The sequence below is a fragment of the Ovis aries genome, chromosome 3 (assembly GCF_016772045.2).
Source record: "Ovis aries strain OAR_USU_Benz2616 breed Rambouillet chromosome 3, ARS-UI_Ramb_v3.0, whole genome shotgun sequence".
Taxonomy (NCBI): domain Eukaryota; kingdom Metazoa; phylum Chordata; class Mammalia; order Artiodactyla; family Bovidae; genus Ovis; species Ovis aries.
The window spans coordinates 219,411,248-219,437,066 of NC_056056.1; the positions used below are offsets into that span (position 1 = coordinate 219,411,248).

Sequence of the window (25,819 nt, forward strand, 5' to 3'; positions counted from 1 at the left end):
CCCTGCAAAGCCACCAGGAGGCTACAATGGGGGAGGGTAACTGCTAGGACATTGGACACTCGCCGCCTGCTCAATCACAGGGGCCTGCAGGGTCCACTGCGGACATCCCTGTGACAAACACCAGAGAGCTGTCAAACGGGATGACTCGGCTTTGGGTTAGACATGAAAAGGGGTCTGTGCGATGTGTGAAGGTGAAAGTGGTAGTCGCTCAGTCGCGTCTGACTCTGGACTGCAGCCCGCCAGGGTCCTCTGTCCACGGGGATTCTCCAGGCAAGAATACTGGAGTGGATTGCTATTTCCTTCCCGACCCAGGGATTGAACTAGCATCTCCTGCACTGCAGGCAGATTCTTTACCGTCTGAGCCACCAGGGAAGTCCATGTCGTACAGCCAGGTAAAAATGTTAGGTTATTTAAAAAGAGAAACTAAGTATACACACACCTGAACGTCCACACGTCATGTACATAACAAATGTGACGCCAGGGAAGGCTCACGATGACCCGTGACCGGGACCCTCTTGCACAGGGGTCATGGTGCAGGGGAGGGGAACATTCGCACCTTGAGAACAGAGCACGTATAAATATGTGCCTTTTTTTTATAAAAGTACAATTTTTACAGCGAGCACATGTAAATCATACATTACTTCTGGAATTAAAAAACAGTAACAAGGGTGTTCCCTGGTGGCCTAGGGGTTAGAATTCTGGGCTTTCACTGCCGTGGCTGGGGTTCAATCCCTGGTCCGGGAACTAAGATCCCACAAGCCACGTGGTGAAAAAAACAAGGAAAAAGAACTTTCTGAAAAGAAAAGCATTCAAAACATTGTGATTTCATTTTAGTAGGAAAAAATTGTGTACAGGACATACTGAAAGGACTAAGTCTGGTCTCATCTGGGAAGTGGTCTTTTTTTTTTTTTTTTTGGCCTCTTTCTGGTTTTCGACTTCTAAGAAGAACTCCTGGTACAATTACGGTCACAGGCGCTGCAGCTCTAACGTGGAGCCCAGGGCACAGACCAGAGCCCAGGATTCAGGCTTGCAGCAGGTGACTGGCTTTCTCTGCCCCATGACTCAGTTCCTCCCTGCCACACCCCTTCTGAGGCAGCTGCCTGTGGCCAGAAATAGCACGGGGGAGGCTTTGATGGGGGGAGTGACGAGGGAAGCGGCCCTATAGGGTGGGCGGCTGGGCAAAGATGGGGAGAGGATGGTTTTAAATCAAAGCCACGATCGGAGGTTTGAAAAAGGAAAAGCATTGTGCAGACACAGCCACAGTCAAGACCATGGGGACACGCAGGGAATCAGGACTCTAGGGGCCCTGGGTGGGTGGGCCTGGGAGAGAGGGAAGGAAAGGGGAGGAGACCTTATCTATAAGGAACGGGCCCTGGGATGCGGCACCCTGGATGACCACGAGGCCTATGCCTGAGTCCTAACCCAACCCCTAGCTCACAATGTGACCTGAGTTAATCCTCTCTTGCCCTCTGTTTTCACATCTGTTAAATGGGTACTTGGACCCAAAAGTCCAAGTACAGCATCGCTCCCACTCTGATTTTCTGTGGGATAGTAAGTGTGGCTCAGAGAACCTGCTCTGTGGTCAAAGACCCGGGTTCAAATCCCTCAGTAATTTACTGGTAGCCTTAGAAATGGATATGCGTGCATGCATGCCAAGTCGCTTCAGTCATGTCCGACTCTTTGTGACTCCATGGACTGTAGCCCGCCAGGATCCCCTGTCCATGGGATTCTCCAGGCAAGAATACTGGAGTGTACACGAATGACCAGCCATATACTTGAAGTTAGTGTCAACATTTATAAAAGCCTTCACAGCCAGTTCTAGAGAGGAAATCAATTATGCTGAAGAGCCAAGATACTCTTAAGAAGCAATAAATTATGCTGAAAATACATTCAATGATTAACTCAAAAAAATGAAATAGTCATGGTATAAAGAAGTCCAAAATATAAAGACAGTCAATTGCAAAAAATAAAAGTGAAGCTTGTATTTTAATTATTCCAACTGTTCTTACAATAAATTTGATGTAAAACCACCGAAAATACATTTTTTGAAAAACAGTGAAAAAAAAAAAAGAATACTGGAGTGGGATGCCAGGCCCTCCTCCAGGGGATTGAACCCGCATCTCTTATGTCTCCTGCATTGGCAGGCATGTTCTTTACCACTAGTGCCACCTGGGAAGACCTTAGAAATGGACATCACCTCACTTTCCCCATCTGTAAAATGGGCAAATAATGGGATCTACTTCAAGAGGGTCCGTACCCTAAGCACACAGTAGATGCCCACGAAATGCTCTGATGCTGAGAAAGAGAGAGAGGTGCCTGTGCCCCATGACCCCTCAGGCCCCGCACTGACCTCCTTGTCAATCAGCCGCAGCGGGTACTTGATGTCTGGATTCTCGAGTGTGATGGCCGGGGTGGAGCGCTGGAACAGCTTCATGATCAGGCTGTACAGGAACCAGACTGGGGAGAGGACCACGTGGCCCAACTGAAACGACAGGGCAGACACGAGAGGTCAGCTCGGCCCCAGGGAGGGTCTACCCCCTGCACTTCCCCCAAACACACCAGTTGGTCCACACCTCTGGACCGCTCCTCTGCCATGAACACCCTCTCTCCACTTCATCCAGGCACCCCGACTCCATCTTGGTGCCAGCTGGGAGACGCTATTAATACAAAACTCAGACTCATGAAACTCATCAGTGTATTACTACATCACTGGAAAAGCTCCATTTCACCTGAGGAACAGGGACAAAGAAAGCTACATAACTGAGCATGTAGCCCCTTTTCACTATGGCTGCCAGGAAGCTCAGCACAAAGTTCCCAAGTACCTGTGCTTAACCTTGAGTACTGCATATCTGTGCTCCCTTCCTCCCTCCTCGAGTCAATCTCCCTGACTGCATTAAGTGGTGTCAAGTGCTAGCTCTCTACAGACAAACCCCTGAGCCCTGGGGTTCTGCTTTCAGATGTGAGGGGCAGCCGGGGCACTGAGCCGGATGCTGGGAAGCTCTGCTCCTTGCTGGCTGGGTGGCCCTGGTCGAGTCCTCTCCCCTCCTCTGAACTGAACTGGACAAAGGTGATCTGCAAGGCCCCCTGAAGCTCTCCGCATCGTGCTGAGCCCCACACGGGGGTTAACCTCACGACGACTCTGAAGCAGGTGCTGACGTCACTGCTGCTTTACAGACAAGGGAACGGCTCAGGGAGGTGAAGCAACTCACCCAAAGGCACACAGCTGGCAGGTGGGGAGCTGGGATTCCAGCCCGAGTCCACCTCCCTCCCCAGCCATTCTCTTATGACATCAGTCCTCGCCCTCAACATCACGCTCACCCTGCTTTGTGGCTCTAAGGGGCTCTTCTTCGTCAGCCCCCTGCACCCCCTGCCCCATGCTCTCAGCCTCACAAAGACCCTCAGAGGTGGTCTGGATACTTTGAAGACAGAGAAAACTCAAATCACATGGCCAGATAAAACTGCTCAGGTTTTACCTGGAGAGGACATCCTTGCAAAGAAAGGCAACTAGCCTGCTCCTCTTTCTAGCTGTGTTTGTCCCTGGGAAGCAAAACCAATGAGCCTCTCTGCCCTGCTTCTCCATCTGTGAAATGGGGATCAGAAAACACACTTCCTGGTTGTCGAGACGGAACTCAGCCATGGAAAGTGGCTAACCCAGGCTGTCCCCCAGCAGGCCTATGACCTCACTGGGCATGTATGTGGGTGCAGCGGCTACCCTGGGCCATCGGGAAGTCGTGTCCTTGGTAGCTTTCACTAACAGGACCACAAGCAAGACCCAAGGAGAAGACAAGAACGGCCTCAAGACCGCTCAGACCAATCCTGCAGCAGAGAACCTGGCAGACCCCACCCTGAGCAGCGAGCAGCATAGGAAAGGGGCCAGGCTCGCCAGGCGACTCCTGACATGGAGCGAGAGGGGCCAGCACTGCCCATGCCTTCTTCAGGACCCACCTCCAACACGAGGAAACACCGAGGGGCCGTCCTCTGGGACCACTGGCACTCTTCAAAAATATCAAGGCCAGGAGAAACGAAGGCTGAGGAACGGGTTCCAGATTAAAGGAGGCTCTGGTGGGTTGCAGGGTGGCCCCCAAAAGACCTGTTCACCCAGATCGTCGGGATGGTAAAAGGGGTTTTGCAGCTGTAATTAAACCAAGGAGGACTTCCCTGGTGGTACAGTGGATAAGAATCTGCCTGCCACTGCAGGGGACAGGGGTTCAATCCCTGGTCGGGGAACTAAGATCCCACACGTCGCAGGGTAAGGAAAGCCCAAACGCCACAAATACTGAGCCTGTGCCCTAGAGCCCACAAGCTGCACCTCCTGGAGTCCCCGCACCGCAACTATTGAAACACACACACCCAGAGCCCGTCTCCACAACGAGAGAAGTCGCCGCAATGAGAAGCCTGGGCACCCCAGCGAAGAGTAGCCCCCGCTCACCACGACAAGAGAAAGCTCTCACAGCCACAAAGACCCAGTGCCGCCGGAATAAACTAACTGGGAGGAAAAAAAAGCAAACTAAGGATCTGGACGTGAGATCCTCTTGGATTCTGGCCAGCAGGCCCCAAATCCCATGACAAGCGTCCTTCTCAGAGAGAGAAGAGTCAGGGGAGAGGGCTGCATGAAGGAGGAAAGGACCCTCCCCTTGGCCTCCAGAGCGCTCCCTGCCAGTACCCTGATTCTAGACTTCGGGCCTCCAGAGTGTGAGAGAAGGAATTTCAATTGCTTTGTGCTATCTAGTTTGTGACAATTTATATGCAGTCAGAGAAAATGAAGACAGGGAAGCCCACTACCTACAAACAAGTTCCGTCCGGAGAGCACTTTTGTGAAGTCCAATTTGCTCGTAAGTCTGACACAGGCACCCAACTCACACAATCGGCTATGTTGTACTGTACTGTAATGGACTTATAGTACTTCTCACACAAATGATACACAAATAAAAAAAATAAAGGCAACATTTAAAATCTTGCAGGAGAGTACCTTGATAAATACAGTAGTCCAGTACAACAGCTGGCACACAGGGTCTGGCATTGAGTAAACAGATGAGAAGAGTTACGGGCTGGAGGCGGGAGAAGAGGTGGGAAACGGTGGAACTGAAGGACTGTCAGCAAGAGCAGACGGAGGCCGAGCAAGACAGTGTGATTCCATCCGCGCCTCACGCCGATGGACACGTGTTCGCATCTCTGAGAGTCTGCATCGTGCAGGGTCACGTGTAAGGCACGTACTCTACACCCCTGTGTTTCTGCGTTCTGAGTCACTGGGAAAACCTCCACTTCCCCTGAGGAATAGGAACAAGGTTCGTATGGAGGAGACTCACTGTACAGAGGCCAAAGGGACAGAAAAACTGCGGAAAAAATGCAATGGGCAGTTTTGAATTAGATTCTGGGCCGGGGGGAAGAAAACACAGCTGTAAGGGACAATCCTGGGACAACCGGCGGAATCTGCATTAAGGCCCACGGATTAGACAATAGCACTGTATGTTTCTGATTTGATCATCCTGCAGTTATGCAGAAGAAAGTCCTTGTTCTTAGGAGACAGACACAAGTATTTAGAGGCAAAGAATTAACATAATGTCATTTACTCTCAAACGGTTTAAAATACACACATACAGTAATAAGGTAAACACAACAAATGTGAACACCCGGTGTATTTTGGTGAAGAGTATATAAGGGCTCTTTTACACACTCTTCCAAACTTACTGTAACTTTGAAATTATTTCAAAATTAAAAGTGAAGAAGGCAGTCCACACTAGCAGTTCAAACAGCAAGGTCAAGAACCAAAAGTTCTCCCCAAACACTGGTTCTCAAGGAAACGGTCTCACAGCTTGTTCACTCGTCCTCCCTAGGGTACCTCCCTGAGCTTGGTTCTCACGGTAGACAACCGTGCACGTTCTTCCGCGCAAGTTCCCCCTTTTCCTTGGCCGCCAGGAAGCTCAGAGCCAAGTTCCTTGCCTGCGGGGAGGCCTCTCTGCTTCCTCTGCAGACCTCTTGAGAAGATCCTCCCCTCTCTAGGCCCAGCCTCAATGCTCCCTCCCTTCCTGGAAGCCCTGCCAGTACCTGAGGCCTCTGAGCCTTGGTGTTCTTATCTATGGGAAGAAGGTCAGGGCCACTGACTGGCCTACCACCCAGGGGAGCTGGGACATGAGATGAGGTAGGGGGCTGAGGTCACGGAGGGGTCTATAACCTGGGGAGTGCGGGCACGTGTGCGTGCCTGCACACACACACACACACACACACACACACACACACACACACACACACACACAGGAGCTTTCTCTACCACCCTCATGGGGCCCCCACCACAAGTGAAGGAAGAACACAGACACCAGGATTCCACACCAGGCCTGGCCCTGCCCCCCAAACCAGCCCAGCAGCTTCAAGTTGCCCAGCCGCAGCTTTGGTTACAGGCCTTTTGTTGGGCTCAGAATACCATCGACAGTGCCTAGTGCCTCTCTGGCAGACAGGGCCTCCGGGCTTCATGCAACCAAGGCCTCATCCCACGGGGCCCCTGGTCTGTACCAGTGGGTGTAAAGGGAAGGCCCGAGGGAGCTGGCCTCAGCACACACCCTGGCACACACACCCCCCAACCCCTGGCCTGCACAGGGCCACACAAAGGGTCTCTGGTCTCCTGCTCATTTACCTACCACCTACAATGTCCCGACCACCACGTGCTATTTCTCCCACCCTGAACTTCATTTGGGGCCCATTATGGGGACTTCTCTAGTGGTCCAGTGGCTAAGACTCCTCGCTCCCAATGCTGGGGGTCCAGGTTCAATCCCTGGTCGGGGAACTAGATCCCACGTGCTACGACTAAGACTGGACACAGCCAAACAAATAAATGAATAAAATAAATGTTGAAAAAAGTTCTGTTGGCAGCCCAGGACTCCAGGGGACGCGAGGTTGAGACCCAGCTCAGGACTTTAGGAGAGAAATCTTCACCTCTCCAGGCTCCACCTTCCTCAGGAAGGTCTCACCTAATGCTGGCAGCGGTGGGCGGGCGGGGGTGGGGGGGGGGGGGGGGGGGTGGGAATCGAGGCTGGAAAAGGCCTTGCGCACACATGGCCCAAAAGCACACATGGCCCCGAGCTGGCACTGCTCCACGAGTGGGCTGCGAATCCTCTGAGCTAATCCTCACTTCAACCCCCGGCTGCAGCACCGTGACTATCACACAGTTAAGGATAAGCCAACTCTGTCCTCAAGGGGCCAGGCTCAAAACGAGTGAGACTGCGGTCCCCGTTTTTCAGACAGGTTAAGAGATTTGCCCAAGGCCATGAAACCCAGCCCTGTGTAGTCTGGTTCTTCTGGAGGCGCCTCCCAAGACAGATGCCCTGGAGCCCACAGCCCAAATCCCCGGCTCTACCGAAATCCCACCTCCCACCTCCTTCAGCCAGGCCCCAGCAGCCCAAAGCAACGGGTTGCTCCCCTCGACACCCATCACCGTGGCTCCCCACTGCCTACACTCAAGGTCCCTACCATCCTGTCACCAGCCTTTTTTGCTTCAGGCCTCTGCACACTCTTCCCTCATCCAACCAGCACATTCCTTTCCTATTTAGCTTCCAAGAGTCCAGCTCAAACCTCAGATCTCACCTGCCAGGCCCCTCCCTGGCTAATCAAGCCCTTAGCAGACTTCCGGAGCCCCCACTGCCCTTTGCCAACTCCCCGGGGATGAGGGTGGGGCACTCTGATGATTCCTCTGTTCCAGGCCCCTTCCACGTCTATCAGGGAAGGCATATTCACCGGGAACATTGTTTAGGAAAAAAACTGAGCCAAGTTACATTTGCAGGAAATCACTATTGTCGGCAGCCCTGGAAATAAACTTAAATGACATTAAGAGCCAAGTGGAGCTGTGCTCCCTGGAGTTTTCCTTCCTCCCAGCACAGCTGTTTTCAGCGCATGCACAGCCAGGTTTGATAACTAAGACCCCTGGCTGGCAGGTAAAAAACCTGCCCGAGATGCAGGGGACCCGGGTTCGATCCCTGGTTTGGGAAGATCCCTGGAGAAGGAAATGGCAACCCATTGCAGAATTTTTGCCTATAGAATTCCATGGACCAGAGGAGCCTGGCAGGCTACAGTCCATGGGGTCACAAAGAGTCAGACACAACTGAGCAACTCACACACACCCCTGGCCTGCAGTTCGCTGCGCAGTCTGCAAAGCACCTTCCTCTGCGTTTCTTCACTGACCCTCCACCGTGGGAGACGGGCCAGCTGCCTTCCTCCTTGGCTTGGCAAGGCCCCGGGTAGAGTCTGCACTCCGGATCCCCTGTCTCTCCCCTCCAATCTCTCACCCGCCCCAAATGCCAAGCCAGGGCAGGTGCTGAGCCATGAAAAAAGGCTCATTCGTCAACAGCTCTGAAGGCGAGCCCTCAACACTGACCCTGGCCCTCGCACAGAACTTGCACATTCCAGGCACCAGCTCCATGTGCCCTGGATGCCAGCCTGGGGCTCACACGCCCAGGCCAACTCCCCACGCGCGATCACAATGCAGAATGGCAGACACAGGGAGGTGGGGGCCCTGGTGTCTCATTTCCAGCAGTCAGAGCAGAGACTTGGTAAATATCTGTGGATAAATTCACATGGGGACAAGCACCAGCACCTACCCCGCAGTCTGTCTGACTTCTCTTACTTTATCTGAATGTTTCAGTAACCAGGACAAGAGACCAGATGCCCACAGCGGGAGGGCAAGAATCGACCCTCCACCAGGCACTGGCCAGATGGGTGGATCCTGAATTCCTGGCGGACACACCTGCCTCCCAGAGGTGGGGCTGGAGCTGCTGCTGGAAGGAGCTGACCTGGGACTGATGGGTAAACATTAGCGGTCTTTCCTCCAGTCCCCACGCCCAGCTGCTCCACGTGAGCACAGGTCCTCAAGCCCAGCACGCGGGCACTACGGCCACCCTACTTCAGTGAGGACACTGAGGCAGGGTGAGAACTGGCGGCCAGTTCGGTCTGTGCACTGAGCCCCGCCACCACAACTCTGCCCCCGCGGACAGTGTGGCCACTGAAGAGAGCAGGGGTGGACTCTGCACAAATTCCTTTCCAAGAGGCAGCTATGGGCAGACGCTCGTTGTCAGTCGGTCCTTCAGGACACAAACCTCAGTGGGCACAGCTGGCAGAGAAAAGGGTGCCGTGGAAAGGTCAAAGCTTTGTCTCTGGGAAATTGGGAGGCTTTACCAGACTCACAAGGGGTTGGGACGCCCTGCCACCCCTGCAAACAGTGGGCAGAGTAAACAGGATGGACGAGGCTAAGGCCCCACCTCAGCTCCTCAGTGCACTGCACATACATGTGCGCGCGCCTGCACACACACACACACACACACACACACACACACACACACACACCACCTCCCCCTGGCCACCCAGGGGGCTAGGGGACAGCTGCCTCCCAGGCCTTGACCTGGTGCCCCAAAGGTTACACTCTGCCCACCATGGAACCCACCTCCCTTTCCCCACCTCTGATAACATAGGACGGGGAGAGGAAAACGGGGCACCAGGGTGTCTCCAGGGAGCCCCCAGCCTGCCCAACAGAGCAGAGAGGCGGGGTAGCCCTACCACCCCTATGCGGCACCCTGCCAGCTGCTCACCCCCTGGAATTCAGCTCCCCTCGACCCCGGGACCCTGCCATCCTCTCTACCCAGGTCAGGTCTCAGCGGGCAAAAGGACCTGCCAGGACCTCCACCTGGCAGGGGTGTTCCTCCCCAGGTGCCAGCCCCCTGTGCTGAGGCCTACCTGCCTGCTGCCCGCCCGTCAGCTGTCCGGCTGGGATCTGAGCGTCCACCTCCCTCAAAGCCCCCTTTTCAGGAAGTGGGAGGGAACAGAGGAAGTCCTGCAGCGAAGGGCTCCTGGAGCCGGGCTCCTGGCTCGGGGCTCGGGGTTAAGGGAACCCAGGAGGAGGAGCGGGTGCAGAGCCTATCCGCCCAATTCGCCCTCCGCAAGGGAGGCCCAGCCCTGCTGCCCAGGGGCAGGGGGATTGGGACCACGGACTAGGCACAGGGCTGCCGGGGGCAGGAGCAAGCCTTGGCCTCTACCTGTGGTGGCGGCCTGTCCAGGTCCACTGAGCGCTCACGTCTGTGCTGGCGGCAGGGGAGTCAGGGTTGGGGCCAGCCAGCTAAACCCCCAGCATGTACCCCCAAGTGGCTGGCAGACTCCAGAGCTAACCCCTCTTCTGTGAGTGGGAGGAGGCCTCTTGCAGGGCCTGCATGTCCCAGATAAAAAGTTTGGTGCCCCAAGCCCGAGCGGGCCTCCGGCAGACTGTGTGGAGCCTCTGTGCCCGGAGGCAGGGCTGGGGTCTGCTCCGGGTATTCTGGGTCAAGCGGGGACCCCAGCAGGGACCGAAGAAGGGACCATCCCACCACCCCTTGGAGAGAGGAGGCTCAGGAGTCAGGACAGGTCTCCTGACGCTCAGATGGGGTTCTGTCCCTCACAGAGGGGCTACAAGGGGTCCTTGGCTACTCAGCAAAAATACTGAGCAGCCACATGCCAGGGTGCGTGCTATCACTCAGTCATGTCTGACTCTGTGCGACCCCGTGGACTACAGCCCAGCAGGCTCCTCTGTCCATGGGATTCTCCAGGCCAGAATACTGGAGTAGGTTGCCATTCCCTCCTCCAGAGGATCTTCTGGACCCAGGGATGGAACCCATGTCTCCTGCATTGCAGGTGGATTCTTTACTGTCTGAGCCACGAGGGAAGCTCATCGAAGGGACGCAGAGACAAATCCAGGCAACGTGTATGGCTAGAAGGTAAGAAGCCCTGTGGGAAAACAGCAAGGGGTGGGGGGTGTCTGGGCTGGGGGGTAGAAGGCTGAGCGGTAAGGAAGGAAGGCAATTTCTGGGAACACGGTCAGGATGTTCCACTGAGCTGGGGTGATGCCCCCAGGTTTGCCCTAAGTGAAGCTGCCCCTCGGTCTGAATGGCCCCGAGTCCCAGGCTGGGCCACTCACCCAGAGCAAACTGGCCAGGCCAGGAGGCTTTCTGCCTCATCCCCAAGGGGGAGCTGCAAAGAGCCGGAGGGCAGAGGTGGGGGAGGAGGCCAGGCAAGAGGCTCTGGGCCTCCTGCTCCCAGAGAACCCCAGCCAGCCCAAGGGACCAGAGTGTGGGGGGCAGACCTGGCCACAGCCTGGAGGGGGAACACAGGCCACCCACCCCACTGCAGCTTCTGAAGAATCCCAAAGGAGGCGGCCCTGGGCCCGGCCAACGTGACAGCGCGACAGTGGACTTTGCGGCCCCAAGAGTTCAGACTCGGCCCGCCGGGCGGGTGGCCAAGGTCCCCAGCGGCATATCTGTAAAATGGGGCCTCGCCAGTTTCTTGGGTTAAAAGAAACCAGAGCCCAGCATGCAGCCCAGTACAGGGCTCAGGGGTGGTAGGTGGTTAAAAAAAAAACCACTCCGTGATCCAGCAACATCTCACGTGTGCACACACACACACTCACTCCACACGCACACACTCGCAGGTACGCACCTGTTCACACTCCCGCACAGCTGCACACTCACTCACCGTCCCTAAAACCTAAACACACCCCTAAACACACAGTTGCACATGCACACACGTCACACCCACGCCCCGGTCACACACACATCTCACACTCGCACAGAGGCGACGTTCACACTTCACACGTGTTCACGCTCATGAACTCACGCGGGGTCACCAGTCTCTTTCACCGCCCCCACCCCGCATTCGCCCATCCCTGGCGCGCACACCCGCACTCCTGGGCCGGGCAGAGGGGCGGGGCTCCCCCGGAGCTCGGCCACCCCCGCCACCCCAACCCCGGCTCCGGGCGACGCCCCTCGGCCGGGAGGGCCGGGCCGGAGGGCAGGAGCCCGGGGCCTGAGTCACGGCTGTCAGGGGACGGCCGGGGCGCGGCGGGCAGGGCGGGGCCGGGTGGGGTCCTGCGTCCCACGTCCGAGCCGGGCCCCCGCCCCGACCCCGAGGCCGGCCGCAGTCGGCGCTGCCCGAGATGGAGGCCCGGCGCCCGCGGCTCCGGTCCGCAGCGACGCCCCCCGGCCCGCGACGGCCGGCGCCAGGCTCCCCGCCTACCGTGCTCAGCTGGGCCCCCATGTTGCCGCCGCGCTGCGCTCGCTCCGCCGCCGACACCGCTGCGCCCCGGGCCCGCCCGCGGCTGCGTCACCCCGGAGGAGGGGCGCGCCGAGCCCGGCCCAGTGGCGGCGCGCGGGGGGCGGGAGGCCGGCCTCCAGGCCCCGCCCCGCCCGCTTCCGTCCGCGGCCAGAAGGTGCCCCGGCGAGGGGCCGGCGGAACGCGTGGGCGGCCGGCGCTGTTGGCTACCGCCCCCCGCCCCAAAGCCCACCCACCGACCCGCTGTGCGGCCTCCAGTAGGACGCTGGCGGTCTCTGGGCCTCGTTGGCCGTCAAAGGGGAGAAGATGGCGCCCCCCGACCCCCCCATTGTTGGGCTCTAAAATAAAATCCGGAAAACTCTTTGTGGCTTCCCAGGCTGGCAGGAGGAAGCTCCTGCTTGGTCTGACTTCTGCTCGCGCCCCTGAGCCTCCCCGGGGCCTTCTCGTTCCTCAAACTGGCTGGCTCCCACCTCCAGGCCTTGCCCTTTCCCTGGAAGACCATCCCCACTTGCCTCAGGATCAGTCCCGCCTTATTGCTTGGGCATCAGGTCAGATGTTCCCTCCTCAGTAAGACATGCCCTAACCTGCCCGCCCCCTGCAGGCCGCCCCTCGTGGTCTTCCCAGCGCTTAGCATTGAGCTGAAGTCATCCCATGTGTTTGCTTAAGGGCGGCCTGCCCCTTGTCCTACCCCATCACAGTGAACTCTGGGCTGCCTGCATGCCTAGAGCCTAGCACAGAGCATATGGTAGCAAAGCGGGGAGGTGGGGTGGGGTGGCTGCGGGCAGAAAAAACGTGAAAGGGTTGTGTTAGTCCCTCAGTCCTGTGGAACTCTTTGTGACCCCCGCATGGACACCAGGCTCCTCTGTCCATAGGGATTCTCCAGGCAAGAACACTGGACTAGGTAGCCATTCCCTTTTCCAGGGATCTTCCTAACCCAGGGATTGAACCCGCGTCTCCCACATCGCAGGCAGATTCTTTACCGTCTGAGCCACCTAGGAAGCCCAGCTGCATACAGTTGGTGCTCAATAAATACTTGTTGAATGAGTGACTTAAAAACAGGCAGTGGGCACCTGTTCTGTATAAACCCATGCTGGCCCCACGTGACTCTCTAGCCTTGCTCTTCTGGAATGGTCTTGGACTGGAACGTGAGCTCCTGGTACTGTAATCAGCAGCCTGCGGCAGGCAGTGTGTTCCTGCAGTGTGGAGCTGGCCAGGCACAGGACAGCTGGGCCTTCCTGGCAGAAGGAGCTGGGCAGAGCCTGGGGAAGAAGTGGACAGACGCAGGGTCAGCAAGACCAGAGGGGCTGATACAGTGGGACCTGGAGGTGCTGGTGTGATGTGACGTCAGGGTGAGGCAGTGTGGGGACCCAGGTAGAGGGAACTGGGATGTAGGGGGTTGTGGGGAGCCCTGGAGGATTTTGGAGGAAATGGCAACCCACTCCAGTATTCCTGCCTGGGAAATCCCATGAACAGAGGAGCCTGGCAGGTTACAGTCCATGGGATGGCAAAGAGTCGGACATGACTGGGCAACTAACATGAACTAACTCACTAACTGGAGGATTTAGGCAGATGGGGGAGTGACCAGCTGGTTTTGAAAGGGAAAACTGGGACTTCCCTGGTGGTCCAGTGGTTAGGAGTTCGCCTGCCAATGCAGGGTACACGAGTTCCATCCCTGATATGGGAAGATTCCATAATGCGATGGAGCAACTAAGCCCATGAGCTGCAACCACCGAGGCGGCGTGCTGCAACGGCTGAAGCCCACACGCCTAGAGTCCGCGCTCCACAAGGGAAGCCACTGCGGTTGGAAACCCACACCAGCCACAAAGAGAGAAAGCCAGCATTCAGCAGCAAAGACCCAGCACAGTCAAAAATAAATGAATGAATGAGCAAGTCATTTTTAAGAAGGGAGCAGCATGGAGAGGACAGGGAGAGAGACCTCTTACCATAGAACATGAGGGTGAATGTCACCGCAGGTCGGTGAGGTGTTCTTTCAGTTTTAACGATCACGATTTTCATATTACCAATAGGAAAGCTTGATGTCAGCGTGTGCAGCCGGTGAGTTCCCAGTGCTAGGTGCTTCCTGGGCTACCCTCTCCAGAGCCACCTTCTAGGAGGCCGGGAGAGCAGCAGGTCTCCCCCAACCTCTGCGTCTCCCCCAGTCACTTCGAATTTTCTCCGTTTTTTGTCACTCCTGGACCGATGATGCCTCTGGCGAATGTGGATGTGTGATGCTGGGTTTTCTTCTCCTTGTGAAATTTGGAGGTGACTAAGTTGGCTTTCTCCTTTTAATCATCCTCTCACAAACCGTGAAGAATTCCCAGAGGGCTTTTCTTCTAAAGACTCATCACCTAAATGGCATTAAATCAACAAAACTTAAATCCTGTTTAGATCAAAGCTATAGACACAAGTCCAACCAAAAAAATCCTACAGAATTACAATTAAGATTGAATCTCTTTTTCTGTCTTATGTTTTCACTTCAATTACTATATGCACTTGAAGGCTCAAAAAGGAAATAGCTTTCCTCTTAAAGTTATCACTGCTGTTGTTGCCTCTCTTAAGTTCATATTAACTGCCCATTTCTTTTCCTGTTTATCTTTTTGAGCCTTTTCATAATTGTTTTGACATATAAAATTTACACGATCAGTTCAGTTCAGTTGCTCAGTTGTGTCCGACTCTTTGTGACCCCATGAACCGCAGCACGCCAGGCCTCCCTGTCCATCACCAACTCCCGGAGTTCACTCAAACCCATGTCCATTGAGTCGGTGATGTCATCCAACCAGATAACAATCAATATAAATTACTGAAGCATTTTACTCTCACCGCAGTAAAACCTGTTGTGTTTACACCTCACCCTATTTGACTCACTTCTATTTGTACAGTGCAAAAGGGGATATCACTTCTGTTTACATCTGAAGGCTTCTCTAGAAAGTAACCCGCATGCCAGGCCTGGCCTTGCAGGCGGGAGTTGTGGCCCAGTTTCTTTGTAGGATTACAGGGTAAACTTCTCCCCAGACTCCAAAGGGGCTGTTCACCTCTTGCTTGACTGTAGGGTGGCCTCAGTGACAGAATGTTGGCAAGTGAGAAGGAGCAATGTGAAGAACGAGGGGTGGCATTGATTAGGTGGCCCATCCCTACTCTGGGGACTCAGACCCAGTGGGGCGGGTTCAGCAGCCAATTCACTATATGACCACAGGCCAAGACCTTTCTCTTTCTGGGAAAGGGCGACTTCTGATATTTTATTCTGGGTCGGTGTTCCTTCAGGCTTTTAATTTTTTTCTTTTATTTATTGATTTTGGCTGCACTGGGTCTTTACTTTGCACATGGACTTTGCCTAGTTGAGGTGAATGGGAGCTACTCTTCGCTGTGGTGCGCAGGCTTTTCCTTGCAGCAGATTCTTTTGCTGCAGAGCACGAAGGGAAAGCTGGCTTCAGTAGTTGTGGCACGCTGGCTTAGTTGCCCCGGGACAATTGGAATCTTCCCGGAGCAGGGATCAAACCCATGTCCCCCGTGTTGGCAGGAAGATCCTTAACCATTGGACCACCAGGGAAGTCCTCCTTCAGGCTTTGTACTTGGAAAAATGTCCACTGTACAGAGAAGTTGCAAGAACAGTATGATGAACTGTCAGATTCACCAACTGTTATTACATGGTTTTTCCAGTAGTCGTGTATGGATGTGAGAGTTGGTCCAAAAGAAGACTGATCGCCAGAGAATCAATGCTTTCAAATTGTGGTGCTGGAGAAGACTCTTTAGAGTCCCTTGGACTGCAAGGAGATCAAACCAGTCCACTCTAAAGGAAATCAACCCTGAATGTTCATTGGAAGGACTGATGCTGAAGCTGAAATTCCAATACTTTGGCCATTTGGTTCAAAGATCTGACTCAGTGGAAAAGATCCTGATGCTGAGAAAGATTGAGGGCAGGAAAAGAAAGGGGTGACAGATAAGATGGTTGGATGCCATCACTGACTCAATGGATATGAATTTGAGTGAACCCTGGGAGATAGTGGCAGACAGAGGAGCCTGGTGTGCTACAGCTTACAGGGTCAAAAAGAGTTGGGCACAGCTTAGCAACTGAATGACAACAACAACATCATCTGACGTCTTCCTTCTTTCTTCCCTGTCTATCTGTTTGCTTTGGCTGAACCATGGAGAGTTAGCTGCAGACAAATGGCCCTTCACCTCTGAACCGTTCACCATGCTTCTCCCAAGAACGAGGCCATTCTCCTACATACCACTATGCAAGCATCAAATTCAGGGAATGTAACACTGAAACAGCGCAGATATCTTATCTCCAGTCTGCATTCCACTCGTCCCAGTTGCTCCATATTGTCCTTTCTAGCCATTGTTTTTTCTGGCCCAGGCTCTAACTGCAGGTCAGGCTTGGCAAGTTTACTTGGCAGGTGTCTTTAGTCTCCTTTAACCAGCAGACAGATTGGATCACAGGGCAGGCGATGGCTCTGTTGGCGCCTGCCTGGTCTCCCTATTGTTAAAGTAACTTTTCCTTTGATGCCGTATGAATGTCCTAATTCCCAACAAACTTCCATCCAATGGTTTTAGCATCCGTTGATGGTCTTTGTCTGAAACAATTCTCATCAAGGTGGTTTAATTGGTTTACAAGGTTGTCGTTTAGTCGCCAAATCATGTCCGACTCTTTTTGACCCCATGGACTGTAGCCCACCAGGCTCCTCTGTCCATGGGATTCTCAGGCAAGAATACTGGAGTGGGTTGCCATTTCCTCCTCTAGGGGATCTTCCCTACCCACGGATCGAACCCACGACTCTTGCTTGGCAGATGGATTCTTGACCACTAAGCCACCTGGGAAGCCAGGTCTACAAGGTACTTTGCGCGAGGTCGGGGGGGGGGGGGGAAGACCTTTGTCTTAGTTATTCCTCAAGGCCCTTCAGTGAGTCAAAGAACAGAAACTCCCACAAGCCTGTTTGCCTTTAGGGTAGGCTGAGAATCCCCTGCCTACTCAAGTCTCAGATCCCTGGGAGAAGCGGGGGAATAGGGCAGAGAAACCATGAGTTTCTTTTTGTATAGAAGGAACCTTTTATATAGGAGGAAACTAGGTCCAGAGAGAGGAGAGAAGTGGGAAGCTGTGGAATAATTCCTCCCAAGAGTCTCTGGGTTCCCGTCCGTTCCATGGACCAGGGCAAGAGTCTGGAAAGGAGGCTTTCAGGCCAACTGCGGGCAGAGCATCAGGGTCCAGGTTGGAACTATCCAACCCCTGCCAGCCCCCTTGGTCTCTGTTACCTATGTAGGACCTAGGTTGTCAGATTTGGCAAATAAAATTTCAGGATGCCCAGTTAGATTTGAATTTCAGTGACAGGATGAGTCATTTTTTGGTTCAAGTATTCCAAGATATTGCACTTATACGTGAAGTGAAAGTCGCTGTCATGTCTGACTCGTTTGAGACCCCCGTGGACCGCAGCCCACCAGGCTCCTCTGTCCATGGGATTCTCCAGGAAAGAATATTGGAGTGGGTTGCCATTTCCTCCTCCAGGGGATCTTCCTGACCCAGGGATCAAACCTGAGTCTCTTATGTCTCCTGCATTGGCAGGCGGGTTCTTTACCACTAGCACCACCTGGGAATTCTTAAACATACCTATACATACCTATGCACTTAAACATACCTATATTAAAAAAAAATTAAACTAAAACCTCAAGATGTCCAGGGTGTGTGGACTAACATTAGGGTTGCCAGGTAAAATATGGGACACAGTTCAAATTTAATTTCAAAGAAACAGTGAATAATTTTTTCACCCGGGTATGGGGAATTTAAAAAACATATGGCCCATATGAGGGCTTTCCTGGTGGCTCAGAGGTTAAAGCGTCTGCCTCCAATGCGGGAGACCAGGGTTCGATCCCTGGGTCGGGAAGATCCCCTGGAGAAGGAAATGGCAACCCACTCCAGTATTCTTGCCTGGAGAATCCCATGGACGGAGAAGCCTGGTGGGCTGCAGTCCACGGGGTCACAAAGAGTCGGACACGACTGAGTGACTTTACTTACTTATGGCCCATATGGGAAGTCCAGTGGTTAAAACTCCAGGCTTCCGCTGCAGGGGGCATGGGTTGACCCCTGGATGGGGAAGTAAGGTTCCACATGCTGGGTGAAATGGCCACATGAATAAATACATAAATACTGTATGGCACTTAGAGCTGATTCACTTAGTTACACAGCAGAAACGAATACAACATTGTAAAGCAACAATACCTCAGTTTAAAAAGAAAGAAAGAAAGAAAATCATCAGGAAGAAATCAGAGTCAAAAGCACTTTCAAGGAACCTCCCCAGCGGCCCAGTGATTAGGAACCTGCCTTGAAATGCAGGAGACGCAGGTTCAATCCCTGGTCGGGGAACCAAGATTCCACATTTTGTGAAGGAGCAAGCCTGCTTGCCACAACTGCTCGGTCCACACGCTGCAATGAAAGATCCCACGTGCTGTAACTAAGACCCAAGAAAGCCAAATAAATTTATTTTCCTTTAAAAAAAAAAAAAAGCAGCACTTTCAAAAGGGGCAGAAGGTGATCTCATAAATTTTGGTAAAATAAATAAGTAAATTTAAAAAATGTATAGCGCTTGTTACCACGTGTAGGAAATAAGGCAGGTAAAGTCAGTGGGGGCCTTGAATGCTGGGCTGAGCTGCGCTTCTGATAGTAGCTGACAGCTTTGAAAGAAAGGATGAAACCTTGGAGGTCCATTGCCAAACAGTTCTAGAAAGTTCTCTGACTATGGAGCATGGGCAGAGGGGAGCAAAACTAAAGTCCAGGACCAGTCAGGGGAGACTGCAGTGGCTGGCGACATGCTGTGAGGCCCAGGCCAGTGGCCAGTGGATGCAGAGAACACTCAGGAGGCAGGACTGATGGGGCCTGGGGTCCCCCAGCTGGGGCAAGTAGGCAGGAGGCATCTGGCCTGGCATGCTAAGGGGGCAAGTTTTGGGGGGACTTTGGGAGGGGCGGGGAAAGTCTGAGAGGCAGTAGAGACCAGAATCCGAAGTTCAGAAGGAGGAGAGAGTGGCCCTGCAGCAGGGAAGGAGGGACACGGAGCTAGCGCAGGTAGTGGACGGTGGAGTGACTGCCCAGGAAGCATTTCTGCCCAAAGTGTTCCCCTGCCACGTTTCTGCAATGGGAGGAGCTGGCTGGACCTAAGGGCCCTGGGAGAGGAGGGCTGTGTCTCCTGGCTCCTGGAGGCGGGAGCGGGTGCAGCCAGAACCAGCCTCACAACCCGCCTATCTGCACTCAGAGCTGAGTGCCTGGAGAGACCGGTGAGATATGTTGGGAGCTGATGTTATTAATCCCCTTGCGCATTTCGCAATCCGAAGAGAACGTGGGGGCTCAGTCGCTCAGTCGTGTCCAACTCTTTGCCACCCCAGGGACTGTAGCCCCGCAGGCTCCTCTGTCCATGGAGAGAGGTGTTTTTTTTTTTTTTAAAGATGGAAGGAGCAGCAGGGACTGGAATCGCTTTTTAGCCAGTGACCGAGGCTTTACTGGTAGAATTAATCACCTGTTCAGGCTGCGAACAGGCTTCAGCAGGGAGGGGGCGCTGGGACCGGAAGGCGGCTCTGGTGTCACCAAGTCTGTCCTGCGGAGGCCTTTCTGGAAGCCGCACAGTCTGCTCTGGTGCAGTCTCTGTGCCAGCGGAGCTGGAATGTTGATGCAACAGGAACTGGTGCCCTGCGTGTGCTGTGGCAACCGCGCCAAGTTCTCCAGAGGTATTCACAGCACAGGCCCCGCCGGCAGGGTCCCAAACCCCACAGAGCCAGTGGCATCTGGTCAGCACCCCTGGACCAGCGAGGCTGAGAGTGAGTCATCAGGGCATCCTGTCTCCATCTTACAGAGGAGAGGCCGTGGCTCAGAGAGGGAAGAGCCTGGCCCGATGTCACAAAGCTGGCAAGGGTTGGGAATGGAGTTTGAACCCAAGTCTATTGGCTTCTGAAGCTCAGTTCTCCCCACAGCCTCCCGCCCCTGGAATCAGGCATCTGTATTCCTATTCCCTGCTGGCCTGAGCCATCTTCCAGAGAAGGGCAGAGACTGACTAGGGGTTGCGGGGTCTGTGTTACTTCCTCCAAAGCTTGCCTTCTCCGGATCAGAGATTTTCAAATCTTGACTCTTGCTGTGTGACCTTGGGCAAATTCCTCTCCCTTCTGGGCCTTACAGTTTTATCGGCTGTAAAGTGAGGGATTATCTAAAATCTAGTAGAATCCGATAGAGCAAAGGTTGCAAATTGTTGGCTGAAGGTCGGCATCCTGCCCACATAAGAGTCTGCTCTGGGTTTGAGCTTCATTTGAGTCAATTGCCAAGTTAGGATTTCTGGCTTCTTGTGACAAATCTGAGGCTCCTGCCACACCAGCTCCCAGCTGCAGGCCTTGCAGGTGCTGGGGTCGCAACCTCTGGTGCAGCTGATTCTAAGATCCTCCCGAGGTGCTCCCACAGTGTAATTTCAGTACTCTTTACTTCCGGGGAACCGGGAGATGGGTTCTAGGCACGGCTCAGCTCCTAATCAGCTGTCTGATCTTGAGCCAGTCAGCAGCCCTCTCCAGGCCGTAGCTGTAAACAGGGGTGACACACCCATCTCAGAAGTCTATGGGAAGGGTGAACTGAGGTGTCAGGTGTCAACCTGCTTTACAAAACAAGTTCTATCGACAGGTGGAAACTAGAAGCATCATTACCTGAGTGTTTATGTTATGCTGAACACTAGGCTGAAGAATCCCAACTGAATGAGGCTTCGTCCCCTGAGAGACACAGAAGGACCGAGCTGAGAACAGTGGGGAGGAACCCTGGGTCTGGGTCTTTCACTTATGAGTGAAATCAAGGGAGACCTCATCAAGGAGGTGACATTGAGCTGCTGCCACCAGATTCATTCATTCATTTCTCATATCTTTTTTTGAGTGCGGGGAGCTATACTGTGTGGCTTACAGGATCTGAGTTCCCAATCAGAGATTGAACCCGTGCCTTCAGCAGCAAAAGCGTGGAGCTTTTGGGCCACTGGACCATCAGGGAATTCCCTCCTTCCCCGTATCTTTACTGTGTCCCTTCTCTGTTTCAGGCACTATTCTAGGTGCTGGAGCAGTGAACAAGACAGACAAAAGTGCCTTGGAAGAGCTGACATTGGTGGTAGGTGGAGAGTAAATAAAAAATAAGTTTTAAAAATAGACATGTGACTTCACTGGGAAAAGGAACAGCAGACCAGAGTCACAGGGACACAGGTAGTAGCAGGAGAGTTGCTGTTTTATTTAGGAGCCAGGGAGGCCTTCCAGAGGTGATGCTATTAAAGCAGAGACCTGCAGGAATTCAACAAGTAAGCCCTGTGGATAAAGGGGGAAAGAGCATTCCACACAGTGAGAACAGCAAGTGCAAAGGCCCTGCGGCGGGAGGGTGCTTGGCTCCTTTAAGAAGCAGCAATGATGTCAGTTTGTTCCTTGACTGTGAGGCCACCTTTGATCACTTGCCCAGCCATGTCTACTAGGCTTCTCCCTATAAAGGTCTTTTTCCCCCCCTTCTTTGTATTTAATGTCATCCATGGAGTGGTCTTTTGAGACAGTGATTACATGATTTGACTCAATTCTCGTAGCAGCCCTAAAGCAGTTTTAAAACGGATCTGTAAATTCTTTGATTTTCCATCCGTTGATAGATGGGAGTGTGTCCCCTCCCCTTGAATCTGGGTTCTGTGACTTCTCGACCAATCGAAGCTCTGTTGACTGAGTGACATGCTGCCGTTTGGGTGGGGGCCAGACCATAAGAGATTGGTGGCTTCCACTTCCAGTCTCTTGGGATGCTTGCTCTTTTTTTAGATTCTTATCTCGGTTACTTGGTTTACAGCTTTGTGTTCGTTTCGGGTGCGCAGCAAAGTGAGTCTGTTATGCGTACACATACGTGCACTTTTTTTAAGATTCTTTTCCCATATAGACTATTACAGAGTATTGAGTAGAGTTCCCTGTGTTATACAGCAGGTCCTGATTAATTATAAGTTTTATATATAATCATGTGTTTCTGTCAATCCCAATCTTCCAATGTATCCCTCCACCCCTGCCACCACCCCTCGGGAGCTAGCTCTTGAAACCCAGCCTCCCTGCTGTGAGGAAGCCCAAGCAGTCCATAGAGAGGTCCTTGTGGAGAAGAACTGAGGTCTCTGACCCTCAGCTCAGCTGAGCTCCCCAGCCAACAGTCAATAGCGATTTGCCAATTTGCCAGCCGTGTGAGTGTGTCATCCCGGAGGCAGGACCTCCAGCCCCCACCCCCCAACCCCCGCTGACACCTGGGGAGCAGATGAGCCGCCCCCCACAAGCCCTGCTCAAATTTCACATCCATAAGCAAATTAAAAGACTATTGTTGTTGGGCTTCCCCGGTGGCTCAGCGGTAAAGACGCCAGCGCCAGTGCAAGAGACACGGGTTTGAGCTCTGATCCGCGAAGATCCCATATGCTAAGCCCACGGGCCACAACTCCTGAAGCCTGAGCACCTACAGCCCACCATCCATCAGAAGCAAGAGAAGCCATCGGCACGAGAAGCCTGGAGGCTGCAGTGAGGAGTAGCCCCTGCTTGCTGCGACTAGAGACTGACCACACACAGCAGCAAAGACCCAGCACAGCCAAATACAATCAGTCAGTAAATTAAAAAACCAAAGACCGCTGTGATTTTGTGCAAACCAAGGGGGAAGGGGGCCAGCCCCCAGTGCCAGGCACTTTGCCTGTGTGGAGAGACAGGATCCGAGACGTCGATCGGGGCTCTGCTTTCTCTCATTTCCCCTGCATTTTTCTCCTTCCCTTTTCATGTGCTCACTGCCCCAGCAGAAAGGCCGGGATAGCGGAAAGCCAGCAGTCTGGGCCAGGGGGAGGGTTCCTGGCATGCACAGGGCTCCCTGAGGACACGTGGAGGAGGGAAGGCTCCCAACCCTGCTTGGAGAGATGGACCCAGGGCTGCACCAAGAGGGGAGAGGCTAAAGGCCGAGGGGTCTGCGTCCAGCACTAGTGCCGGCCCACGGGACGCCTTGTGTGAGTTAGGGAAAGGCACCTCTTTGGGAGAGGCCCCCACCTCGGCCTCACGCTGGGATCCAGGGCTTGGTGAGTGACCACACTGGGTGTCGAGCTGGGTGTCCACTCGCGCCTCTACTGGGTTCCTGCACAACAAGACAAGGTGGTTCTGACTGCACCTGCTTCCCAGTGGGCTATATTGCCATAGCACAGGGGTCCTCCCGGTGTTCATGGGCCGCTGGGGCCCAGGCAGTCTCCCAGAGAAGCCTCTGGGGCACACAGAGGTGGGGGAGAAGCAAAGAGCTGCTTGGTTTCAGCCCCCCATGCTGATTTGTGAAGACACATGACTAGCAGAAGCCTCTGAGGACTGGTGACCGAGGCTAGCCCCACCCAACTCCTCTTCAAACTTCCTCCCTCCCTTTCTTCCTTTCTTATCTTCTTTCAGATTGTTAAACCTTTGCTTACTGGGAGCTCTGTCAGTTAGTTGGTCCATGTCCCTTTAACACAGTATACGTGTGTGTATGTGTGTGAGTCTTTCCGAAGTTTCTGGCATTACAAAATGCTCCAGGCTCATTCTGCATAAGAAAGAAGAAATTCAGTGCTAAGTTGTGTCCAACTCTTGCAGTCCCATAAACTGTAGCCTGCCAGGCACCTCTGTCCTTGGGATTCTCCAGGCAAGAATACCAGAGTGGGTTGCCATTTCCTTCTCCAGGGGAACCTCCCTACCCAAGAATTGAACCCAGGTCTCCCGCGTTGCAGGCAGATGCTTTGCCGACACAGGAGCTACACAGGAAGCCCAGACAAGTCCAGACATTCTGTATAATCCCTGCCCTAGTTCTAGAATCAGGCATTTCTCCAAGGAGACCAGGTTCCTTTTATTGGAGAATGGCATTAGAAGCCAAGATCTGGCTGCATGATACTCCATTGTATGGATAAATACATCCATCCATCTATTTATGGATATTTGGGCTGTTTTCCACTCATTGGCTATTATGAGTAATGCTACTATGAGCAGCATCTGTGTACAGATTTGTGTACAAATTTGTGTGTGGGCATGTTTTCATTTCCCCTGGTGGCATACCTAGGGGCAGAATTCCTGGGTCATATAATTCTGGGTTTATCTTACTGAGGAGCCACCAGTTAGCTAAAGCAGCTGCACCATTTTCCACAACCACCAGCAGTGTAGGAGGGTTCCAATTTCTCCATCTTCTCACCAATGCTTGTTATCATCTGTCTTTTTGATTATAGCCATGCTAGTGGGTGTGATGTGGTATTGACTTGTATTTCCCTAAGAGCTGATGATCTCAAGGGCATCTTTTTATATGCTTGTTGGACTTCTGTGTACCTCGGAGAAATGTCCATTCAGACCCTATGGGTGGTGTTAGTTGCTAAGTCGTGTCTGACTCTTTGCAACCCCACAGACTATAGCCCGCCAGGCTCCTCTCTCCATGAGATTCTCCAGACAAGAATACTGGAGTGGGTAGCCATTTCCTTCTCCAGAGAATCTTCCCAGCCCAGGGACTGAACCTGGGTCTCTTGCATTGGAGGCAGATTTTTTTGCCACATGAGCTACAGAGAATTGCCCACTGTTAATTGGGTTGTCTTAATCACTGCTTTTGGGCACCCCTTCATTTTGGGGCCTGAGGAGACAGCCTCTCTGGCTTCACCCAGTCCTGACCTTAGTTTTAAAGAAATGAATGGGGGGCAGTGGACTTTAGTGAGGGGGCGTGTTATCAATTCCCAGAAGTTTTGCTTATCAGATGTACGATGAGAATGTGGCAGCCACAGGGATGAGGCGTCCCAACTCCGGTGGGGTTGGATGCCCTGGTGGGTGTGGGGGTCAGGAGCACTGGAGGGCTTGCTTGGCCCCTAGAAAAGGAGTGGGAACTATCAGGGTATCTGGGCTTGAAGAGCTGACATAAAACAGGCACAACCTGCTCGCTTCTCCGACACCCCTGTCCCTCCATGCCTGCAGGAGCCTTGCTCTGCGCCTCCCCAGGTCACCCCCAGCTGAGCCAGCTCCAGGGTGTTTGTCCCCAAACCGGTTTGTGCCTGTTGTGTCCTTTCTACTGTAACCCTTCAAGTAATACAGTGTTACATAAGCTGCTGAAACTTGAGGGCTAACAGAAGAATTGTGGGAGTTTCTGTGAAAACGAACTTGAATCCCATGTAAAAGTTTGATATAGGCAACTTGCTTAAAAGGTTTCCGCAGGACGGGAACCTCCCTCCTGGCCCAGTGGTTAAGACTCCATGCTTCCACTGCAGACGGCGTGGGTTCGAACCCTGCTTGGGGAATGAAGACACTGTACGGTGCAGCCGAAAAAAAAAAACCAAAACCCTGCAAATTAGGTGGGTGAAATGACTGCTTGATTCTGCACTCGGATGGCTTCTCAAATCTCTGAAGATTCGAGCTCTCCCTGGGAGCCAAGCCCGGAAGCCCCAGATACGGCCTGGTGGGGGTTATTGCTTAGTTGCTCAGTCGTGTCTGACCCTTTTGCAACCCCACGGACTGTAGCCCGCCAGGCACCTCTGTCCGTGGGATTTCCCAGACAAGAATAGTGGAATGGGTTATCGTTTCCTTCTCTAGGGGACTTTCCTGACCCAGGGATTGAACCCGCATCTCCTCCGCTGGCAGGCAGATTCTCGGCCACGGAGTCACCAGGGAGGCCCACTGGGTGGGGGTGGGTTAGGGCAAAAGCAAGGGCCTGTTTCCAGGCAGCAGCTCCAACCTCCAGAGACGTCTGGGCTCCTCATCAGCAAATTCTGAGGGGATGTCCTCTCACAGCAGTTAAGGCAAGCTG

The 25,819-nt window shown here is 53.6% G+C and overlaps 1 protein-coding gene and 1 long non-coding RNA gene across 4 annotated transcripts in view; one reads left to right on the top strand and one right to left on the bottom strand.

The window, feature by feature from the left end:
* LOC101106419 (NADH-cytochrome b5 reductase 3) overlaps positions 1 to 12,092 on the bottom strand; it is a 25,282-nt gene extending 13,190 nt beyond the window's left edge. The window contains exons 1-2 of one of the 3 annotated variants that reach the window (XM_015095053.3): positions 12,019 to 12,092; positions 2,351 to 2,482 (exon numbers count right to left, since the gene is read on the bottom strand). In XM_015095053.3, the coding sequence (XP_014950539.2) occupies positions 2,351 to 2,482; positions 12,019 to 12,039 (153 nt within the window). In that variant the 5' untranslated portion in view covers positions 12,040 to 12,092. Of the gene's footprint in view, positions 1 to 2,350; positions 2,483 to 4,969; positions 9,754 to 10,013; positions 10,125 to 12,018 lie in introns of those variants that run through there. The other 2 variants (XM_060413617.1, XM_027968175.3) reach the window with 2 other exon arrangements.
* Positions 10,234 to 25,354, top strand: LOC132659506 (uncharacterized). Its single transcript, XR_009600044.1, has 2 exons — positions 10,234 to 10,724; positions 15,712 to 25,354. It is a non-coding gene; the product is annotated as an uncharacterized LOC132659506 (long non-coding RNA).
* Positions 25,355 to 25,819: the final 465 nt, after the last annotated feature.